Source organism: Plectrocnemia conspersa, unplaced genomic scaffold (genome assembly GCF_051122295.1).
Source record: "Plectrocnemia conspersa isolate PC_06_02 unplaced genomic scaffold, ASM5112229v1 ptg000014l, whole genome shotgun sequence".
NCBI lineage: Eukaryota > Metazoa > Arthropoda > Insecta > Trichoptera > Polycentropodidae > Plectrocnemia > Plectrocnemia conspersa.
Window position 1 is genome coordinate 12289503 of NW_028277178.1, and position 20674 is coordinate 12310176.

General features: G+C 31.0%; 1 protein-coding gene across 5 annotated transcripts in view; it reads left to right on the plus strand.

The window, feature by feature from the left end:
- The window catches only part of chinmo (Chronologically inappropriate morphogenesis), a 267710-nt gene that overhangs the window by 142833 nt on the left and 104203 nt on the right, over window positions 1–20674 (plus strand). For 4 of the 5 annotated variants that reach the window (XM_088203666.1, XM_088203665.1, XM_088203668.1 and 1 more), the window contains exon 1: window positions 19480–19616. In XM_088203666.1, coding sequence (XP_088059792.1) covers window positions 19582–19616 — 35 coding nt within the window. In that variant the 5' untranslated portion in view covers window positions 19480–19581. Of the gene's footprint in view, window positions 1–7921; window positions 7974–19479; window positions 19617–20674 lie in introns of those variants that run through there. The other variant, XM_088203671.1, reaches the window with a different exon arrangement.

Here is a 20674-nt window from a genome sequence, read left to right on the forward strand (position 1 = left end):
GGTGTCGACTGACAAAAATAATACTAAAAGCTGCGATTTGAAGGGTCATGGTTAATGTGAGTGCATAGGAGTATAATTTATCTATACAATGATATTTAACAAATACTAGAAATCTAAGTACGAAAATACAAGTAGAATACCATTTCAATACAAAAGTAAACAAGTGTGTGCATTAACTGATGATACAGTATTGTGCGACGATCGTAATGCGCACTAATGAGCACATTAGAAACGAGAAAAACCAAGAAAGTAAAAAAAATTAAAAACATAACCGGTAACTGTTTTAACATTATTCACAAAGTTCACTGATCGTTAAACATTGGTCAAAACATTTTTTTCAATTTTTGGAGTATTTTTTTATGAAACATTTATTTCGATGCTTTGAATAATTATATAAAAATACCATGCTATTTAATATTTATGTTATTTGTTTATACCCATTGTCTGTTTACAATTTTTTATTAGCTACAATTTAATAAAAAATAAGAATAATAAATAAAACATTTGTTGACATAATTTAGGGGAAGAAACTAAACAACCTCTTTCAATTTAAGTGAATAAAAAATATTGCTATTTAATTTGAGTACATTTATCTGAAGATCTGGAACTTTTGAGGCTAAAAGCACATATTTCTTTAGCTAACGCGAACTATTTATATAGTATTTTTTGTTATGAAAATGACTGTTGGTAGTTAAAGGCAATATATATAATTTTCATAGCTTTATTTTAGATCAATTGCAATTTATAAAAATAGTATTACTGGTGGTATTCTACACCAGGCAGGCATATGTTATGATCATTCATATTAATTTTAGAACATTCATATTAATTTTAGAATACTCGAGAAATGCAATTTATTTATAGTAATGATTTTTATTGTATTATATTTTTATAATTTAGAGACTAATTTATAACCCTGTTTATTAAACACTATATTATTAATATGCTTAAAAAATATAAAAGATATTTTTATACGTATTATCTGACTGAACGTTCTCTAGAACGTAAAGTTTACGGGTTCAAGGATAACCCATTAAGCCACATGTTTGTATCAATATCGAGTTCGTTGCTCTCTTTGCGTCTTTCTTTTTCCTTTTACAGTTTCATCCTTATTTAACTTAATTTACTGACGAAATTTTAAATTCCTCTCAACGTAATTAGCGTAATTATCAAACGTTTTAGCTGCCATTAAATATTCACGCTCTCAGATAACTTTAAAATTCACCGCTTTAATTACAAATGACGTAACTATGATTTATTTTTATTTTACAGTAAAATGTAACGATTTTAAAATATAGCCTATGACAATAAATGACATGTAAACCCCTTCATTTAATTCATACTATTTTTTTGTAACAGGAAATACAATTTGAAACTGAAAAGAATTTATTTATTTAGAAGGTTGGCATGTAATGTCTATAATACTTCCAGTTTTATATCATACATTGCAGCACAGTTAAAGTAAGCTGAATTTTACAGTATTATAAGAAATTGCAGTATAATCAAACCATTTAAATCTCTTCTATAAAACAATTGTTCAGAAAATGATTGTATTATATTTTATAAATCTTTACAACAGCTTTACGTTAAAACAATCCAAAGTTTTCAAATGAGATTTATGTTGTAATTTTATTAATCTCAATATATAAAATCATATGAAAGCGATTTTGATGACCTTATTCTTCTCGTTCCACACGTCTTCTGTAGTTTGTAACACATTTAAGGCGTCTTGGTGGTAGTTAAGCTCAGAACCAAGCTCCAAGCACAATATCGGTGTCATCCTAGATTTCCAATAGACTTTTGTGTGTACAGCAATAAATTGTCTTTCGACGAGTGCAAGTGTTGTTGCGGGCAACTCTCATCCCATATTTCAATGTCACGGCGCCGGTTGTTCATGTTGTTTTTTCATTAAGCGATTCCAGCCCTCCCAAGGCCCACTGTCATTCATTGCCGCCAAAAAGGAGGTCGGAACATTCGATAAACAATCTGTGTGCCGCGACGGGGGCGGGGTCGGGTGTTGCCATGCGGCAGCCGACCCCAGACCCCATTTTGGGACCCAGACCCTCGGCCTGGGCCGACAGACACCCACCCTCACCCCACGGACCTTGTACTAACCTAACGCACAGCTGAACGCTTGCTGCGCGCCGAATGTTAAACTGTGATGCGCGATTTCATTTGTATTTTGTATAATTTGTGCTTAGTGATTTTTTAGATAAACGTCATCGCAAAAATAGTAGTATAGTAATGACGTTAGTCTCCTCCCCTTTCCCCAATCAAATATAAGCTAGAACACTGCTATAGATACCCAGCTTGAACGACCACTTTGCTTTTACATTAGAATATATAGTACAAACTAGACTTAAGCTAAGACGCAAATATGTTTAAACATATTCAGATCATGTTGTGATCTTTTTTATTTTTAAAAGTCATTGTACGCGCAAAAAAACACTACGAGCCGGGCCTGATTTCTGGGTTATAAAACAGAGCAGGGTTCTTCAAATAAAAAAAACACGCTGTTACTCAATAATATTTTTTTATATTAGAGTATCTAATATTTTATTTCCCAGTTCCTTGGCATGAGCCATTAACCTGGGTATCTATTTAATTTATTTAATTATTCTCATTTTTATTTTTTGGGGGCAAAAAAAAGCATTTTTTTAAAAGATATTTTATATTATTTAAATTTTATTTGTTCATGATTTTTATCAAGTTTTTTAATTAATGAATTAGAATGATTTTGATTTCTTTTATGGTAATCGATGTAAAGTTTATCAAAGTGGTTGCGTAAAATATCCTCTTTGATATCTTTATGAATGTTCAAGTTGCGGACAAACCATTGAGCATTTGTCGCCATTCTTAGCGAAATATTTTGTTGCACTTGTAACGATTTGGAATATTTTCGGTAATTAAGTATACTACCCCAGACGGAAAATATTTTTTTATAAAGTGCAACGAGTGCATAGCAATTCGCCCAAAAGGCAATCGATGTAGTATGGATGGAAGTCGTACGACGCTGTTACTAACAAAAATAACAGTATGTTATAATAATTAAAATCGATAGCATAAAAATTACACGCACTAGAAATTTTGTAAGCAGATTAAAATTTTTTTAAGTGTGTATATGAACTTCTAAATAAAATATTTTTAGCAATGTAACTCTTGAATTAAATTATATTTTTTCTGATTAAATCACATGTCTGTATAGATTTGGAATAAATTTTACTAAATTACATTTTATAATATTTGGTCGTTTAATTCATTTTCTCCTTACTGTAATAAAGCATTGTATTATTCAAATTAAGTTTTTTACATAACTTACGCTTTATTTCGTCACATTTATATATCTTTGTGAAACACAGGTAGCTTGACAATTGGATTCATATATTTGCTTGCTCACTATGTTGAAAATTATCTACAATTGAACATTTTATTAAGATAAAATAGTATAACACATCAACAGTATATGTGCCACACAACCTATAGGCGTGAATTTAACAATGTGCGTAGCGTTAACTATATTAACAGAAGACTAGAATTGCGCAAATAATTTATTTTTTGATATTTGATTGCTGTTTAATTTTATAATAATACAGGTCTTTACATTAGCTCATCGGAATTTGTCAGATAGTATGGATATATGGCTGACAACTATTGAGTTGTCAGCCATTAAGAAAGCCATTTTAAGAAAGAAATGAGAATTATTAAATGTCGGATTTTTCCAATTGACTTTCTGAATTAGTTTAGGTTTATATTATATTTAGCTTAAACCTACATTTTATCGTTTATTAAAATCGTTGTAAACATTCAAACCTACTCATGCTGAATACAAGTAAAAATAGACTTTCCAATAACTATAGAAGAATCTCAGGTTTATTGCCAATCCGTCACTCATGATCATGACGATAAGCGGGGTCAAGAATTTAGTACCATCGGTTTTTGATGTAAAACCTTCACAAAACATTTAACAAGACAGTTACAAATTAAAACATTGTTTCCGTATTCTTTGACCTTCGATAACATGAAAATCAATCGGACCATTTAAGTAAAATTAGAAGGAAAATCGATTCGATAGCTGCGATTGGACACAAATCGACGAACACTTTCACTCGAACGTTTGAGGAACGCTAGCCGCGTCAGCGCTGCCTTTATATTACGTATATAATTCAAGACGAAATTGCGTTGCAATTTTAGTACGTTGTACACGTAACACTTTTTCGGCATGCGAGTTTCCAGGTTTTTATTTCACTTTTTTCTCTGCTCGCCCCACCCGCGTATGACGTTTATTTTCTCTTTGACGAATTCGAATTTTCACGCGATTTTCCCAACGACGGCTCCGTGTTATTATTATATGATTTTTATATACTTTCGTGGGAAAAGCCGCAAGCGCCACGAGAATCCAAGTTTTGCGCTTCGTTAAAATAATAGGGCCTAGGGAAGCGTCTGAAATGGTTATGGTTGAAAATGGGCCAAGGCCGAAACGTTACATGTACTGAGAGAAAATTTTTATTCGTTTATTTACACAGACGTAACATAATATGAAACGCGTTGCGTGTAGAAGTATAACATAATCTTGCACGTCAGAGATGAAACAGGATTTTTAGAAACTGATTTTTTATGTAGGTAAAATAGGTTTGACGAAGGAAGGTAGCGTATGCACTGTAACCTTTAATAATTCTCATACAAGATTTTTATTAGTCGATTAATGTTATGTTCTGTACAAACATATGATATTACGTTTATTACGATTTTTAGGTATGTTTAATGAACGTCATATTAATGTTGACCACTCCTGGTATATTATACGATAAAATATGAATGATCGCCGCGTAGCGTTGTCGTTCGTTCTGTGTTTGTATTGAATACTTTAGTGTTATGTTTATTGATCGCACTCAAAAGCTTTCTAATAAGTCACTAAAAATCGCAATGAAAGTGATTATACCATCAGCATTGCTTCATTTTTGTGGGTGTAAATTATTTGTATATTGCACGTATGTGCATATTATATATCACCGGTGGTGCGTGTTTTGATTTTGGGGAAGCTGTGAGTAAAATGTGAATGAAATTCTATATTAATATGAAACGGCAAATAACACGCACAATACAACAAAAGAGCTACCAATTGCATAGAATTGGTTATCAAGCTAAGGTTTGTTGGTTGCCTCAATTTCTATGCATATTATCAGGCGCGGGCGGTGAGATAATTTCCCTCTTGATCGCACGCGTGTTAAGTGGCGAGAGTGAGTGAGAGATAAGAGCATGCGATCAGCATGCCTTTATCTTTCATTCACTCTCTTTACTAAACACGCGAGTGATCTAGAGTAAAAGTATTTCACCTCCCGCCCCTGACTTATATACGTATATTTTATGAAAATAATAAAACTTACTTTAAATATTAAATGTGCTAAATGTAAGAGAAAAATTGTTGCTTTCTTTTTTAGATTGTATAGACATACTTAAATTGAATTACTATATTAAGTGAATCATAAAAAAAATAAAAAGACTAGGCAAAACGCGGGCCCCTGAACTTAATAGGTCATTGTCGGTGTAAACTTATTGTTTTTCTGTATAATTTACTTTTTTTATATGCATGAATGTGATTCGTTAACTTGCAATTATGCAGTTTTTTATTCATCAAAATTTACATAATTTGTATAAAGATTAGCTTTCGAAGAAATGTGCGAAAAACATGTTTTGATATGAATTTCTAAAAATATTGCAAAATTAAAGCAAAGAGAATAATTCATCGTTTTCTTAAAAAAAATAGTTTTGCTAATGCATTCGATAATATTTCGCTAAGTTTTTTTGCTTTAATCACATTATTTGTCTTTTTGTCAACGATTTTATAATATGAAAAAATATTTTATGACATGTACGCTTTTCTAAAAATGTAGATATTTTAGATTTTATATCTAAATTCTTTGTGATGTAGGACCAATCTAAAATAATGTGTAATATATAATAAAAAGTGTCTATTCTAGTTTGAATAATAACGTTGAATGTCAAATTTTAAATTGACATATAGTGTTATATAAAAGAGATATTATCAAATACTGCCGGTTGTAAAAATGTTTAAATTTTTCCCTACATTTAATACATATACTAGATAAATATAATAGTATTTAGTTTATAAACATTTATTGTAATTAATTAGAACATATTTAAAAAGTACAAACAAAAAAAAACAGCACTAAGTCGAAATACTTTTCATTATTTTAAATTAAATACACTTCCAAAAACAAACATTTTAAGCAAATTTAATGCACTTGCTATTAACCTAGCAGCAAATACACAAGAAAACTCCAAAAATAACAAGTTACACGATCAAGTTTAGACTAAATAATATCTTAAGAGATAAGGTCATGCGTACCGCATGCTCTTATCTCTCACTCACTCTCGCCACTTAACACGCAAGCGATCGAGAGAGAATATATCTCACCGACCGCGCCTGCATTACATATTTGTATTTTTATATATAAAGTATTTTTTATTAAGATATTAGTGATATTCAAATAACGATAAAAAATAAGTCGTTTTAAATTTAGTCAAAATTATTTTTTGCCTTTTGTGACAGAGTCTGTTTGAGTAAGGACAAAGCCTCGGTGGTGGCTCACTGTTCTGCTTACCTGCTTCAAAGGCCCTAAAAGTCAGTAAGGCGTCAGGTCTGAGGTCACAGACTCTTTCTGTACTGTTGTGTCTGTCCTTCTTCGGTGATAAATAAACTATCACTGCCGCCCCTAGCTCTGTCATCTGGCGGAAAGAAGGGGTTTCTCTATGACTATAATTTTGTAACTCCTCAACAATATTTATATCATCATTATTAGGATTTTCTTCAAAAATAATTTATTAAATAGTTAGCAAATATATAATAACAATAATTAGATTTTTATTTCTGTGTTACTATTATTTTATTTAAACCTTTTAAAACATTTCTAATGATAATGCAGAATTTATTTATTTGTCAACTTTTTGCTACTTCAGCATACTTCAATAGCAATATTTTTTCCGATGTAAGAACTTTCTGAACTAGTGTTTCTCAACCTGTGTTTTGTAAATATTTGGTCAAAATTTGTTTTTTAATACAATTTTTTAATTGTAAAAATTTTTAAACCCTACTAAAAGTAAATAAATAAAAACAAACAGCAAACCTTTAAACGTTTTTAACAACAAATATCTAAATAAAAATAGTAATGAAACCGAAAATAATCCAAAAACAAGTATATCAAGCTTAGAAGAAACAAAATATGTCGATTCTTAGTAATGTTTGCTAAGAATCAAAAAAACATTGCTAGATAATATGATGAAAAAATACCTAAATATCGGTTTCGCTATAGCACCTAAAAGTGAAGTATCTCTACGGCCCCTGTGTGTAGTAAGTTATGAAACAGATGTGATTTGAGTAAAGTTACGAATATCAAATATTGTATTATAACAAACAATCAAGAGGATTTTGCATTAATTTTTATAAACCATTGCAAAAAAAAAATTCCATAAATTTTATTAATAAAAAAATAATTTACTTTTTGACTTCTAATTTTTTTTTTTTCAATGGATTTTTTATTATATTTTTGTTATTGTTTCTATATTTCATTATTGTCTATATTATTAAATTTAAAAAAAGATATTTTTTTATTATTTTGGAATCAAAAATCACATAAATTTTTATTTATTACATTTTATCCGCCCGAGCTATGCCGAAAAATTCAGATTGTACTATATAATTAATATCCTTTATTTATTTTAAGTGGTCCGCAAAATGTTTATTATATGTTTAGTGGTCTGTAGGTGTAAAAAGGTTGAGAAACATTGCTCTAAACAATAGTCTATTGTCTATTATGTATCTCGATTTACCGATTTTAAAAAAAAAATCTAACGGTTTTAGAACTTTAATAAATGTATTATTAATTGGAATTTTCTTCAACAGGTTCTCTGCACAGCTGTCTTAAAAGCCTACCAATGTCCGGAAATACTAAGAAGTAAGTTATACAATATATTTTTAACAGTAAACTATTGCTATTTAAAATGCCCCATATGGCCTACGTTCCAACGATGCAATAATTCAAGTGAAGGACACTTTAATGTTATATTATTCTGTTGACACACATTATTTTGTATCTCGATCTAAAAGAGGCCCTTCATATTACTTTCGCAATGTCAGTAGATAATACATTTTGTAAGCAAAATGCATCATTCACTGAAAGGGCGGGCGTCTGCTCGCCGTGACCCGCAACGAGAGTCGCATGTGTTTGACACTCACCCAAATTGATATCTCCACTTCATAAATATAATAGTTTTGAGTTAATCTTGATCAGATTCGTCGCCGTTTCGCAATCAGACGACATAGTAAGTTGTGCAACAACGCGCGTTACCAAATTGCGGCCCTGGGTCACTCGTGCAATGCGCGCGTGTATGTGTGCGCAGGAAACCGACCCAAAACCGTGATAACGGCCCAAGACACTGTACTGGGTGCCTAATTTGGGTCAATGTCGCATATTTTTGAAACATTTTTAACCGCACTGCCCCTTCTTGTGCGATCAACAGGTGTTTACGTAAATATAGGGCGCGTACTGCTAAAAAAATATACAAACATGTATAATATTGAAATGGTTATGCATTAGGCTTCGCAAACTTCATTTTCGCCTCCTTTTTTGTTTACAAAACACTTTAAGGGCTTTTTATTTTTGTTGTGAATAATTCATGTAATAAAATCATAATGTAACAACCAAACATTTCTCTCTACGCAGTATTTGACAATGCTGTCTCACATTGATTATTGTCCAAGGAAAATCACATATTATCAAAATGTCCTGGATTTCGAGTATAGGCATTGTTTTGTTCTATTATACTAACGTAAGTGAGTCTTGGTTATTCACTAAGAATAATTTCTACAAAAGGGAATATGAGTCGTATCCGTACATACATATATCCTAGTTTTTTTTTAAATATTCTTCGGCGACTTCGGCGACGAGCTTTAGAATTCGTTTAGAAAATAGAGTCGCGATCGCGTTCCGTATTCCTAAACTTTCCGGCCATCCAACTTCTCAATGAGCTTTCTAAGCGCAAGGAAGTTTTTGGCGGTAGCTACAAAAAACTAGAAAAAATATGTGTAATTGTGTTTATCTATATAATTCACCACCAACAGATTTGTAATAAAAAATAAAATGCGATATTTTGGTAAAATAAAATGGAAAGTTTTATAAAATTTCTTACTATACGAACAAATTAATTGTATAATTATATTTAGATTTTTTTATTATTAAAATTAGTATATTAAATATATTGCTGAGTAGCCATATAAAACGCGTGAATAAATTAACTTAAACACACTTGAATAAAATCTTAAAAATCTTGTTGCATGGTATGTGTCATTTTATAATATAATCAACTATTATACAAAGCCAGAAAGCTCGCGCGTGACGTCATCAGGGATAGGTACACTAATCGCTTACACAATTTTTTAAATTATTTTCATAGAAGTAAATAATTTAATAAACCCTAATTTTATTATGGTTTTACCTTTTAAATAAATTAGTACATTATAAATAAAATGCTATAAATATGTTTATATATTAGGTTGTTTCAAATTTTTGCACAGTCGAAAACGAAAGTCTTTTGAAGTAAATAACACTTTGATTCAAAACTAAACGTCGATTTAAGATTTTTATCACAACAGGTACGTTATCATAGCATTTTCTAATTTTGCGGAAAAATAGTGCGGTGCTTTATTAAATTAAATGGACATATTTTAATAGCTTAAGACAATTACTAAAAACAATAATTAGATAAAATATTTACAATTATGTATAAGAGATGCGACCCACCAAGCTTTTATGTGCGGTCCAACACTCATATTTGTTACCAAAAATATTTGAACATCTGGAATTGTTTTTAAATATTTGAGTTGCACTGAAACATTCGCTCACTTGGACAAGTAGGGATAACTCTCCAACTTTTTGATTAAAATATCAACATTTTAGCAAAAGAATTCAATTCGACAACGAGTTCGAAAACCACCTCACTAGTGTTCATTCGGAAGTCATTCAGAGCTGTAGTGGAAGGCTTTTTAGATATTAATAAAGACCTTACTATGCCGATTTAGTGAAACAGCTATTAGGCTGTTAACAGAAAATGGGTGCTAGTCATTTAAAATTATTTTTTTCCATTCGCATCTTGACTTTTTTTTTGTAACATCTGGGGGCAGTAAACGAAAAATCGGGTTATAGATGCCATCAAGATAAAGCTATTATATAAAATTATTTTCAAGGGAAATGGAATGCTGGTATGATGGCAGATTATTGTTGGTTCATGCAAACCAATCATTGGTACAAGTTTAATGTATGGGGTCCATACAAGCAATAATTTTAGTGTAGTGAATTGGTATGATGAACTTAGTCCAAATCAGTCATTAAAATCCTAGCTAGAAAATCTTTGTTGGCCAGTGTTATTTTTCTAGTAAATGGTCACCTACAAAAGTTGGTCGTGTGCAATCGAACATTATACAATCGATATGGCCTGTAAATGCCTGCCTGCGCGCGGCCAAACTCGAAACAAACGACCGACGTTCGATTTCAACCCGTTCCCGGCCCGTCCTAATAAATCATTCTGCATTAGTTCTACTTTGTATGTAAATGTCGATCGTCCGCTAAGCCTTCGCAGTCGAACGTGGCTTGATGATATATGCGCGATGGGATTTACTGCGTTAAATTCAGAGTTGTGTCGATTTTTGGAATCGCGAGGAAAAACGGAGACACGTGATTAACACCTGTGTACTTGTCGAAACCGAGTGAATCGATTATATAGCTCCGTCTAGTTACCGCATCGGATTTAAGATGTACTTATGTACGTGTCAACGCCTTTAACTAGTACCTTAAACGGTATTATTTAAACTTGATTATAGCTTTGGGTTGTATGTAGTCCTTTAAGAGAAAAACTAGAACAAATCTTACCCATTCGTCCGTTTGCATAGATTAAATTTGTATATTTACATCACAGATACATAAATATAATTCTCATGTTTTTATTCTATGACCATCGTGAGCGCCTACAATAAAAACTATTTTTTTATCTATTTAATCATTACTAAAAGTGAAATTTATTAAGAGTTTTTCATAACTATTGCTTGTTTATGGCAAACGTTATAATTATAAACTGTGAAAGTCTGTAAAAAATATTGATAAACTTAAACATATTTGTTTTTTTAAGGTCTAAAATAAAAATAATACGATTGAGTTTAATAAATAAACGTATATTTTATAAGTACGTATGTATGCACATATATTTATAAGCCATTAATTTTGATCATGCCCTTATGTATTTGAAATGTACGCGAAATAATATTTCACCTAACATTGTTATTTTTATTTGTAACGAAATTTTTTATTATTAAAATAGCTTTTAGTTTACATAATTATCTAGTAATTAAAGAAATTAATGACTTAAACTGACTAGTTTTATTAATGTTTCATAGTTAAAATTATATCAGCAATAGATTAGGAATGGTCAAACTTTGGAGTCAAACTGTGCAAACTGGGTCAAAATTATAATGATGATTCTGTTAGTTTTATGTTAATATTATTAATAAAAATAAACATAATATGAAATAAGCAACCATTAATTCTACGAAGCAGTATTGTTTTGTAGAACATACATATACATTTATATAAATATACTTTTTACTTACTACACACATAGATTTTTAGACTCATAAGCTACAAATATTTCAAAGTTTGCTTTGAGGTATTTTGCTGAAAATGTACAGATATGATTATCAACTTTGGTTATTTCAAGCATGAACTTTTCATTCTTAAAATAAAATTTCGGTATTTTAAAGTGTGCAAAATTAAAATATATTACTAAAATAAACAGTACGTTTCATAATAAAATAGGAAAGGTTAATTGTTTCTAAATATTTTTGTTGTTTGCTTATGGAGTGTAGCTAGCTGTATTTAGCCGCGTAGCGCAATAAGCTGATTTTTATTTTAATAAAATTATCATTGGTCTTGTTGGGCTTAAATTTACGGAACTGACTTATTTGACATATAAATAACTTATTCGAAAAGCTTACTATCGCGACTTAATTAAAATTTAAAAATATAGCCAAAACTATCGGTTCATATTATGTAGAAATTAGAAAAAGGTTTTTATATTTTTGTAGCATACATACATAGTTTGTTCTCCTTAAATTTTTTGCCCAATTCACTAATGGGTTTTCGTATCCTATAAAGTTTTCTGTATTTTTAACTACAATTTTATTAATTCAAATATGCTCCATTTAAAAAAATAATATTTTGTCAACGATTTAATAATAAATAAATACCGCAATAAATGGTATAGATATTAAATAGACATATCTACAAATTCTCTAGTGATCTAAGGATTTAGTGTTCCTAAAAAATACTTATTTTATTATATTTCTTCGGATACAGATATCTATAATTTATAGTCGAGTTTTGTATTTTTTATCACCGTAATAATATTCCATATTGTATAAATGCAAAGTGACATTAAATCTTTGAGCACCTTTATCGTTTTTAACGCATTATTTTAAAAACTTAAATTTAAAATCTCTTTAAACCCGAATTTCGAGATCCTTTGTATAATTTTATTTTCTGATCATGAGATATAGCTTAATGAATTTATCGCGGTGTTTTTTGTTGTTGACTACACATACATAAGTTTGAGGCACTAAGAATATTGAGGGCGAACTTTAGATCATAGATTACAAAGTTATTTAAGAATCTCAAGGGGTTACTTAACTCATGGGGTCATATCACTAATCGTCAAAGTTAGGTAATAAGTATTCAAAATATAACGCACTTTAATTTACATTTCAATTTTAAATATTCTTCTGGTATAGTGCAATATTATATATTCTAGTATTGACATATACTATATTGCTTAAATCAAAATATTATATATTATATATTTTGTCAACGATTTAACAATAAATACATGTTTAAAAAGGTGATTATAGTTAGGGAAATATGTAGGGTGATGCAGAATTTACAATCTGAACTCATTTGATTTTGTAACAGTTATTAGCTAAGTATGATTTTTCGTATTATCATGTTGCATCGGATCTTCTATGGTTATTTTTTTATGCATAGTTTAAATTTTTTTACTTTTGTCTAATCTGGTTTAAGAAACAATTGATAAAAAAATTATCTAAAATATAATCATATTGCCACCATATTTTTATCGATAATTAAGGTGCAAAGTCCAAGCTTTTGGAGCTTCTTTGCCGGCTAATCATTGCCCTGATCTTCTGTGGTTATCGCATAGAATCAATTTTACATTACAACTAAAGATATTATTTAAGAATAGTTCTCTATTGTTTTTAAAAACTATTGACGGACAGACTTCAAAATATGCTGCTTTTGCCTTTCCAATTTGTATATTTTTTCCACCTTTCCGATGTTGTGAAATAAATTTCAAAGCCTGATAAGATTGTTCAAACAATTGTTTGTAAATAAGCTTTAACAATGTTTTTAATATCGTCAGTGAGAAATATCTTGAACCAACGTCTTAAAGTTCTCTGACAAACAATACCTAAATTTATATTTCTCGTTGTCTGTAGCTCATTAAGTTTTAGTTTGAACTCGTACAAAAAAGGTTACGTATATTTTTGTCAAAATCGTAATACATAAGAACCTATAATAAAAAATCTGAAATGAAGAACACAATACCTCTAGTGAAATTAATAAATAATATAGTTATTTGCTACGAACGTCTTGTTTGAATGACAGTCGTTTCTGATGAATCGGAACTTGATTTACAACAACCTAATATCAGACAATACTATGAGGCAATATTTATAACAAAATAAATAATACTTAACATATATTTCTTGTATGTAATTGAAATAATTTTGTCGTTTGTTATAAAAAAATATTTCAAGCAACTTTGATGCAAATAATCACTTCAATATTTTCCCGTTAAATTAAGAAAAGCTATGAAAAGGAAACTGTAGTTATACAAATTTATAATCGACGTTTAGTTTTGAATCACTGCCTACTTTTTCGATCGCAGTCGACGTTTCAAGGTTTCCCAAATGCCCAAATCCAAACTGTCGGTATTTTGATATCGGTTAATATTCATGAGATCGCGCAATATACGATTCAACCTTGCGTCTCCATAACGCATACCTTTTGAGAGCGCGTTTGTGGGATTTTTCGAGGGGAGCACGTGTTTAAAAATATATATATTATATATTTTTTAACACTCGCCTAATTCGCTTTCGGTGACAATGAAGATTTTCATCGCGATCGTGCGTGCGCGCGCGTGTTTTTTCAAAGCCTCTTTTTTCGCGTAATTTATATACTTTTTTTTCGTAGGCGAATGCGTTGATTTATCGTGGTCCGGCGTTTTGTGCGTCGTGTGCTGCCAGAGAGGGCGTTTTTATTCAGGGGGCAACCGAAACGTTGCAATGAATTTGATTAAAAAAATCTGAATTGTGTGTGTAGCGAGCCACCCGGCTTACTTCATTGTGTTTCAGGTGTTCGTTAAAGGGACACAACGCCCCCTAACTTTATTTGAATTCGAGTACAATTCAGTGGCTCTATTTCCAATATTTTAATCCAACTGGTGTATTTTGTCGTGGTAAAGGGTCACCAACTTATGATCATGAAATAAGTTTTTCTGCATTCGAAAGATGGCCACATATTGTTAGGTTCATCAATTAAAATACTTTTATATTCACAATTGGAGAGATAAACTCATATTAATAAATCAAGTCCAGTTCAAATTGTAATAAAAGGTTTTAGCCGTCTCAGAAAAAATAGACTTCTTCATTAAAATAGGACACCACTGTGGAAAACCTGTAACAGATAAAGTCATAAATTAAAATTTATTATAATATCCATCGTCTTGAGAAAAGATGATACATACATTTGTAATTAGTAATCCTACATACCATTTGTAATTAGTCATCCCACAAAAAGGGGCGACCAAACCTAGAATCACTTCCTCTCAGATACCTAATCTGAAAACTCGAGACTTACTAGCATCCACACTTGAATCCGAATATCGAAGTTCTTTAACTTGGACTGCAACCAAGAGAAGGCTGATTTATCTTTAGACCAGCGTAGATCGCAGAAGCCACCGCTTCTCTCTTCGCATCTACTAGTCTAGCTCACTGTTCGGATTTCAAAGTGAACCCGCACCGGAATTATCCGGTGATTATAGACGTTTTCTCAATTGCCGCATAACAATTTAAGCAATAGCAAAAACAAAAAAAAAACCTTTATCTTAACCAAATAATCCCCCTAACTTGAAGGTCAGAAAATTCTCACATTTTTATAATATTAAATTATTTTTTAACACTTGTAAGCTAAATTTAATAAGCCGCCACTAGTAATTGTTTGATTCATGAAAGTACGATTTATTATTCTGTTATATTTTTATTAGATATATTATTGACGGCGTAGGGCAAATTTTTTTATATATATTTAAAATTCCAATTTGTTTTTTTTTTATATTTATAGCAAAGATCCTTTGCATAATTGCCCCTTTTAAAAATTCCTTCGAGGTCGTAGGAAGTCTCTTAAGATCTAGTGTTCTAGAAAACAACATGAAATTTATCAACGCTGATCCGTAATCGGTTTACTGAAGCCCTATTCATAACGAATTTAAATCATAATGTAAAAATAAAGAATCAGTAAACGACTTAATGTATTTAATATTTTCAAATTGTCGACTTATGTTTATATTATATAAAATTAAAATAAACAGTAGTGGACCATTCTTTGATCCGAATATCACTATAATCAGTTTAAGTTCTTTTTTTAGTATAGCAAAACAATAAATTGTCGATGATCTAAACTTAGTATACGAATTCATATAGTATGTATGATACATACATATATATTTAAAATACTATTTAATTTAAAACTTTGAGATCTCTAGAGTTTATCATCCCCATTACTACATCTGACTGGCTTTTAATAAGGCAGCACCAGCGTAGGGGATTAAGTCTAGTGAGCAGCTTTAACATCGCAAGTTACTTATGCACGTACTTATACAACTACATAGTTTGCGAGCAATTCGTGCACTATTTTTTGCTACCTGAAAGGTTTATATGGTTCTGTATTTTATTGGGTAAAAAGTACAAACGTACTATTTTGAAATGTTTATTTTCATCCGATAGGTATTTTCAAAAAAATAGCGTAGTCTAAGACATTTGTAGAAACCGTTCCAGATTTTTGCCACAGACAAGCGTTTACCTTTTATGGAAATATTAAAAATAGTAAAAAGACTAACACATGTCTCGCTGATGTATAACTTACCGTTTAGATAGAAACATTAGTTACATAAATACATCTTAAGAGACGAACTGTCCGAGAAGTTTTATGATCTGGACCCAGGTGATTACTGCTGTGACACTTGTAGATCCTCGGAGAAAGTAGGAACGACAAAACTTTTGAATCTGCGTAAGTCGCTCCGGCACTTTTTCTTAAGACTATCAAGTATATCAATATATTTTTAAAATAAATGTCTTTAATCAGGTTTAATCAGGTTAATGTAACTTTAAATTTAATATATAATAAAATAATAAATTTGCAAAGGCTTTCATTAATTTTCTCCTTTTAAATTCAATACATATCGATGTCAAAATCTTAAACATTTGTTTTTAAACTATATGTAAAATATGTGAAAAATAAGATTGTATTTATTTTAATTTTCATCCTAGTTTACATTAGCCTATTCAATGTTAGGGCGCTGAAAAACTCAAAAACGTTTTCTATTATAACATACATATGTGTTTAATATAATATAAAACAACTAGTCAGTGATAGTATAATTTATATATTTAAAATTTGAGGTATATGAAGAAACTATTTTTAGATCACGATGACATTTTAGACTGGCTTTGAGAGAAAGACTTAAAACTGCAGTTTTAAGTCTTTTTGCAGTTAAAAAAAATAGTAAATGTGGTATTAAAGTTGATAAAAAATATATTAATTTTCTTACTGTTTTGATTAGCCAGAAACAATTTGCAAATATATTAAAATGTGTGTGTTTCGGAAAATTCGGCAAATTCGGCAAATTCGGCAAATAATAGAGATAGCCTCTAAATAAATTATGTATTTAATCATGCCAACATTTAAAAACAACCAAAGGTATAACGTTATATTCATGACTAACGTCTTAACACCAATGAAAACTACTGTATACCTTGAAATGTCAACAAAAGCTAGATATTAGATATAAAGGAATGAATAAAGTTGAAATGCTATATAAATTTCTCCCGAGGGTGAAATGAATATAGTATTGAGATGTTTGATAAGAGATATTTCATTACCATTGTATTAAATTTACATTTATTATTATAATAAATTTACATTTATTATTAGTTAAATTTACGAAAATATTCTCACTGCTCGACCAATTAAAAAATATAAATAAAATCTTAGAGCGATCAATTAACTCTCGTAAAGCATATAAAAGCATATATGCAGTTATTGATATCTGTACTTGTGTGTATTAATGATATCTAGGCTTGTGTGTAGTAATAAAGATTATTTTTTTTATAATATTATTTACATCAAATAAATCATTCATAATTTATTCTCATTTTTTTAAGCTGGACTAATTTTTAAATTCCGCTACTAATTAGCCTACTTACGATTTTTTTTATACATAGACAGTTTTAAAAATTTACCCACGACAAGAATGTGTTAAATTACATAGTTGACGTATTCATGATAAAAATATGTTTTTGCCATTTGATTCCATTTTTGGCTTGTTTTTAGTATTATCTAAAATTTCTCATTCAAGATTTATTAAAAACGTGTTAGTCACGGATAACGTCAAAAAATGGCGATGTTTGCCCGTCATGAACAAACTCTCATATCGCGCGTCAACGGCTTAAAAATGCAGTATAGATAAAAGGAAATAAAATCACACAAGCAGTTTAAAAATTTATGGTATTTTTTATATTAAAAACATGTTAATATTAATATTAAATTAACATTGAAACTTTTTAGTAATATTTTTGTGGTTGAATTTTGCAGTACCGCTGAGCAAATGCATCATATACTGCACGTGGTACGTTACATCAAAGCTATCGTGTAACTTAGCTCGTTAAAGATACGTTAAAGCAAATGGAATATAAACTATCATAGCCTATAGGCAAAAATTCATGTCAAAAGCAATAAAATCGTGCCGGCGCCAGCCGAAATATAGAATATTTCACAGAAAATATATTGCAACGGTGGCTAATTTTTATACTACTTATTTATAGCATAGAAAGGGCTAACTTGTATTTATTATTATTTATTCAAGAAATTATATTACGATGTAAAAATATATTTTTTCATGAGGCCCGGAATCATTGTTTTCTCATGGCCCGGGTTGTCTCTCGACGGCCCTGGTTAGTACTGATTTACTTTGTGGTCAGATTACAGCGACAGATAAAAAAAATGTATACCTCCTTCACACTATTTGTCCTGTCTATTAATTGACATCGTTTTTTTTACTTTATAACTAGAATAGCTTTTTAGGAACCACCCACTATTATTGCAGATGCATGGCAATATCTAAACTAAAATAATACAATATACGTCGTCATTACCAGATTAAGCACTCGATATAAAAGAGTTTGATAGTGTATTTTGTTTTATTATTAGAATTTTTTTCGCAAAAAGAAAACAAAACAATGAATAAAGTCGATTCACATGTAGCTAATTTATTAATTAATATAGGAAAGCGTTTTACTAATGGTAATTGTTGCAGCCGAAGTCTTTCGGCAAAACAGTTGCCGCATTGAGCACATTGTGAGTAACATCAATAGCCAATTAAAAAAAACAATCTGACTTAGTGTTACTAATTTATATGCTACACATTTCAAAACAAAACCTGTACAGGTTGTTTGTTGGTTTGTCTAAAGAAGTAGAGGAAAAGCAAACATTATTATACGCGAGCCAAATATAAATAACATTGCTCCTGAGAAACTGCTCCGCATAATGTGTTCCCAGAATTTTGAACCATACCCAATCGTTATTGAAATCAGTCGAATTTTCGTTTCCAATTCCACATCACCTAATCCATATTAGTATTTCCAGAATGCATCTAAAGATTTAAAATAATTTGAGTGATTCCGACTCCTGGGATTTTAAAAAGCGCCGAGAATGAAATTCGTTAGTATCTCTGTCGTTTCGCTTCACAGCTTCGTAGAATTGCTGCATCCGGAAGCCCGCATTCCGCCAATTGCCCGTTTTTAACGACGTCCACGAGTAGCACAGGTGGCGCGCTTAAAAGTACCCCGGAAGAGCTTCTTTCCCCCATATGCACCCATAACCAGTTCTGGCAGCACATTGCGGAAGCGAACCGCGAATAACCGGTCCGGGTGGCTGGCTGCATGCGCCTCGCCCCTTTCGGTTTTCCTGAATTATAATCGAAGCCATTGATTTGGCGGGTGCGGGGGGCGGCCGGGGGCCTCCGCGAGGGGGGCAGAGGCGCGCGCACCCGTCTCGGCCTCGGCCCTCGCGGGGCTGAGTGCGAACAGCGGAGCGACGCCGAGCGCCGGCTGCACACGCGCGACGCACGACGCACGACGCAAATGCGTCCGGACCGACCGCCAGATTTATGCGCACGAAGCACACAGGGACGTCGCCGCCACTGTGAGTGAAGCACACAACCCCCGAGAAGTGTAACCTCTGACGCTACCCGATCAGCTGATCGCGTTCGCGCGCTTCTCCTCGCGCGCGCTGCTACTCCCCCAGCCCGCGTTCTATGTTATTATTGTATTATTGTACGTTTTGTGTGTGATGCCGGCAGTTCGTGATGTTTTTGCCGCCGGGCTACTTTTGACCGCGCCGGTTGTTTGGGTTTCGGTTCCGGAGTCGAGATATCGGTCACGGGACCTCGATCGGTTTGCTTTTATGAGCTTCTAAAGTTGTGGCGTTAAATCCAGGATATATACATATAAAAACTTAATCGCAATACGATTTATTAAATAGATAATTAAATTTATCATACATACTTTTGTAGCAATTTGTAGCATATTTGACGACAATTTTTCAATCTTTAAGAATAATTTTTCAATATTCTCACTATTTTAATAATTTAATAATATTTATTTATAAAAACAACTACTGACGTAAATGTTGCTTCAACATCAAAAGTGCATTCGTTTGAGCGTGCTTTAAAAAAATGCAATTCCTTAATTATTTATTATATTTCCTTTGTCAGTTATTTTTTATGCTTATGTTTTTTTAAAATTATATAAACATACTTTATAACACATTTAATTCCTAAATTATCTATATTTATACAAATAAAAAATCTACCTTAACTTACATAATAGATTGTAAAGTTATTTCTAACGTTTTAATTGATCTGTCCTTATAAATTCAATTTATTTCAATACCAATTAATTAATATCTATTTATTATTCTTTTCTCAGTATTATCAGTATATTCATAAACACTTGTAATTCAGTCAGTAATTACATTATTTATATAAAGTTAAGTCAATCTTAAAATATTCATATTCATTCTGTGTTTCGCAAAAATAAAGGTAAATTAAAAATAAGGACAATTTAAACAAGCAATATATAAAATATTTGTTCGATAAAGATTAGATGCGAGAGAGCATTGGTCAGAATAGTGAAAACCTTGCGAATAGTTCTCTTAAATCAAAGAAAAATCCAAATATTTCCCTTACCTAAATGCATAAA